The sequence below is a fragment of the Hipposideros armiger genome, unplaced genomic scaffold, assembly GCF_001890085.2.
Source record: "Hipposideros armiger isolate ML-2016 unplaced genomic scaffold, ASM189008v1 scaffold_173, whole genome shotgun sequence".
Classification (NCBI taxonomy): domain Eukaryota; kingdom Metazoa; phylum Chordata; class Mammalia; order Chiroptera; family Hipposideridae; genus Hipposideros; species Hipposideros armiger.
Genome location: NW_017731523.1, coordinates 2,901,869 through 2,905,270, shown reverse-complemented (window position 1 = coordinate 2,905,270; position 3,402 = coordinate 2,901,869). Strand labels below are relative to the sequence as shown.

Genomic DNA, 3,402 nt, shown 5'->3' with positions numbered 1-3,402 from the left:
CTTGGGTAAAACTCTTCACCTTTTCTAAATATGCAAAAATATGTTTCCTAGCAATAATAAACTTTATGAAAAAAACAACTTATAATTCTAATAATTCACTTAGACTAGTTTTTTCCAGTATGTTGGCAATTAAGACCACATACTTCTTTGTATACTTTGATGCAACCCATCATTTTCCTAAAAGTGCTAGATTTCTTTGTCATATTTATATGAACCGAAATGAAATTTTGTTTGAGACTGCTTTGGGAGTCATTCCTTGAAGTAGTTGGAGATCACGCTGGAGTGTCACAGAATGAGATCTGAGCAGGTTTTCTTCCCATTTGAGGGGGACAGTGCTAGTGAATCAGAACTGCTAGGATGAGGCTGAGAATCTGCAGTTTTACGTGTTTCGTGGGATATTCTTCTGTGCAATGAAGAGAACCATTATCCTTATTCTTTGGAGGTGACGTTTTCTTAGGTGGAAATCTTCTCCCTTGCCTGAATTTTAGAATACTTTCACCTATTTTTAAATACCTCATTTCAGCAGTCTAGCCTCTGCCAAACCTGAGAGCTTAACTTCTTTCTGTGCCATCCGTCTTCACTTAAACTTCACACTCACCTCCTTGTTCTTCAAGTCTCCAGGCCTCACTAGTCCCCTTCACCCTTCTGTCTCTCTTTGTCAGCCTTATCTCCTGATTTTATCCCTTTTTTCTTTTTCTTTTTTAGTTTGGAACAGTGTGTTCTTCCAGGACCCTTCAGCTCCAAGTCAAGTAGTTGTCCCAATCTAGTTGTGGAGGGCTTGGGGATTGAACCGGCAACCTTGGTGTTATGAGCACTGCGCTCTAACCAACTGAGCTAACCGGCCGCCCCTTAATCCCTTTCTTAATCATTTATTATAAACCCGTTCACCGTTTACCTCTTTTCTGTGAGCTCCTGCTCACCGTGTATTAACTGTCTTGATTCTTCAAGGCTTGAAGTTTCAGCATGAGACTTGCTCATACAGCTGCCTGCAGATGGTTAATGGTATCTCGTGTTGGTAAAGGCGTTTTTTTCACTAGATGGCATGTAACAGGCCTAGAAATAATAACTCATCTAGGTACCACGATAAATAAGTGGCATGTCCTGACTTAACACAGGATGTCCCCAGTTTATCTTCAGCTCCTTCCTGTCAGGACTCCTCCTGTGTTTTGCTTTTAGCCTACTCTTAGCTATGACTTACTTGCCTTGTCTTGCATATTTCATAAGTAGTCACTTTCTGACTTTATTTTCTACACCATTGTATTTTGATGTAATTTCTCTGTTTTTCAAAGCAAAAAAAATATGATTTCCTAGTGGCAACTTTATTTTTCTTGCAAAGTTTCATCCAGATCTAACTATCATTTTCACTGTCTCTCTAACAGTCTTAAGGTTTACCACCTTTCTCTTCTTTATTTTCTGATTACCATTTATAACCCACTCGCCTATGTTACTACTTTTATTCAGATATACTGTTTTCTCTCTCATGTTATCATGCCATTACCTCATTAGCTTCATAATCAGTCATTTCATCTTTTTCTCTTTTGAGAGTAGGAACCTTAATGCCAGTTTTCAGAGTGTTGTTTATAGATGTATGCAAGCTATTTACTTTTAGTTCATTAAAAAAACCTTTTTTTAGGTTCCTTTCTCCTAGAACAGGAAGTGATTTACAATTTCTGTTTATTTCAGATGATGATGCTAGGACTGAAAATGGAGCGTTAGCTCCAAAGCAGGAGATTCCTTCAGCAGTAGAATCTCATGAAGTTCCTGGCACTCTCAGTATAGGTGTTCCTCAGATTTTTAAATATGGAGAAGCCTGTTTCCCTAAAGGCAGATTTGAAAGAAAGAGAAATCCTTCTCGAAAGAAACAACATATATGTGATGAATGTGGCAAACACTTCAGTCAGGGCTCAGCTCTTATTCTTCATCAAAGAATCCACAGTGGAGAGAAACCCTACGGATGTGTTGAATGTGGGAAGGCATTCAGCAGAAGTTCTATCCTTGTGCAACACCAGAGAGTCCACACTGGAGAAAAACCTTACAAATGTCTTGAATGTGGAAAGGCCTTTAGCCAGAATTCTGGGCTTATTAATCATCAGAGAATCCATACTGGAGAGAAACCTTATGAATGCGTTCAGTGTGGGAAATCCTATAGTCAGAGCTCAAATCTTTTTAGACATCAGCGAAGACACAATGCAGAAAAACTTCTGAATGTTGTGAAAGTTTAAGAAATTAAAAAAAAAAGTCAGCACTCAGGTCTTTTTCTTCAGAAATGAAGACAAAATTAAAAACATGGAATGATACATAATAGTTTTGTTTCCCTATAGACTTAGAAAATCCACTGGGAAATATAGGAAATTGTCACCCACCATTATTTTATCTTGAAAGAAATGGTGTCATACCTGCCTAGAAATGGAAATTTTAAACTTAATTCAGGTGTTAATGCCTAAATCTTCCATGTGATGTTTATATTCTTACTATTTTTTCCAAATAATGAACTGCCTGATTCTTTGCCCTTTTCTAAAACATTTCCTTTTTTAGACAAATTTATTTCTGTGTTCATTATTGAAATGTTCTTTGCAAGGATATAGTCCCTTCTACATTAAAAAGCAGCATTGGAATTATAAAACCATCTTTTCAAAATTTACTCTTCTGTTTTGATTCACAAAATTTGGATATGCATTTCAGAAAATAGAAGATAATGGATGACTAAAAGCTTCAAAGTAAGATTAGAAGTGATAAAACATCAAAAAGTGAATGGGACACCTAGATTGGAGAAGATACAATAACTTTGATCCAAGAATTGAAGTTTATCAAGAATCTATCTAAATGTAATTATCTGCCTGCTGGAAAACTCAAAAATGGAGCATCCTGTCTATAATTTGGAGGCATCCCACTAATGAAAATAAAGTTCTCCCATGTATCATTAGAAAGTGGGCAGTCTAAACAATAAACAATCGTAAACTATGAAAGTAGAAATAACACTAGGGGAGAATTTGCAGTGCATGGCAGTGTTGAAGGGCAAATGTAAAAGGGTAATGATCTTTCTTGGCTTTTAGAAAACAAAAAAGACTTGAAGATCCAATTCATTATTATTTTGCCTTCGTTTTTGTTAAGGACAGAAAAATCCCTGACAGGTAGGCAACAAGTATCAGGTTTGCTATTTTATTCCTTTGGTAAAAAAGGGTTGAACACCAGGCTAACAAAACAGCCATGCATTCATTTATTATTAAACATTTTCTACCGACAAGGCACTGTGCTAGGTACTGTAACCCTACCATAAGTAGGTAGGTATTTCTTCCACTGTAAATTATTGGGGGTTTGGTACAAAGCTCTTTCATGTGAGTTAGCCTCTTGCTCCCTGTGTTAGCAGTCCTGGGGGAAGCTCACCTCTGAAATTCCCAGAGC

The 3,402-nt window shown here is 36.9% G+C and overlaps 1 protein-coding gene across 1 annotated transcript in view; it reads left to right on the top strand.

The window, feature by feature from the left end:
• ZNF24 (zinc finger protein 24) overlaps nt 1-2,794 on the top strand; it is a 32,237-nt gene extending 29,443 nt beyond the window's left edge. Inside the window, exon 7 of the mRNA XM_019652069.1 lies at nt 1,684-2,794. Within this exon, the coding sequence (XP_019507614.1) occupies nt 1,684-2,222 (539 nt within the window). The 3' untranslated portion in view covers nt 2,223-2,794. The remainder of the gene's footprint in view (nt 1-1,683) is intronic.
• The last annotated feature ends 608 nt before the right edge of the window (nt 2,795-3,402 follow it).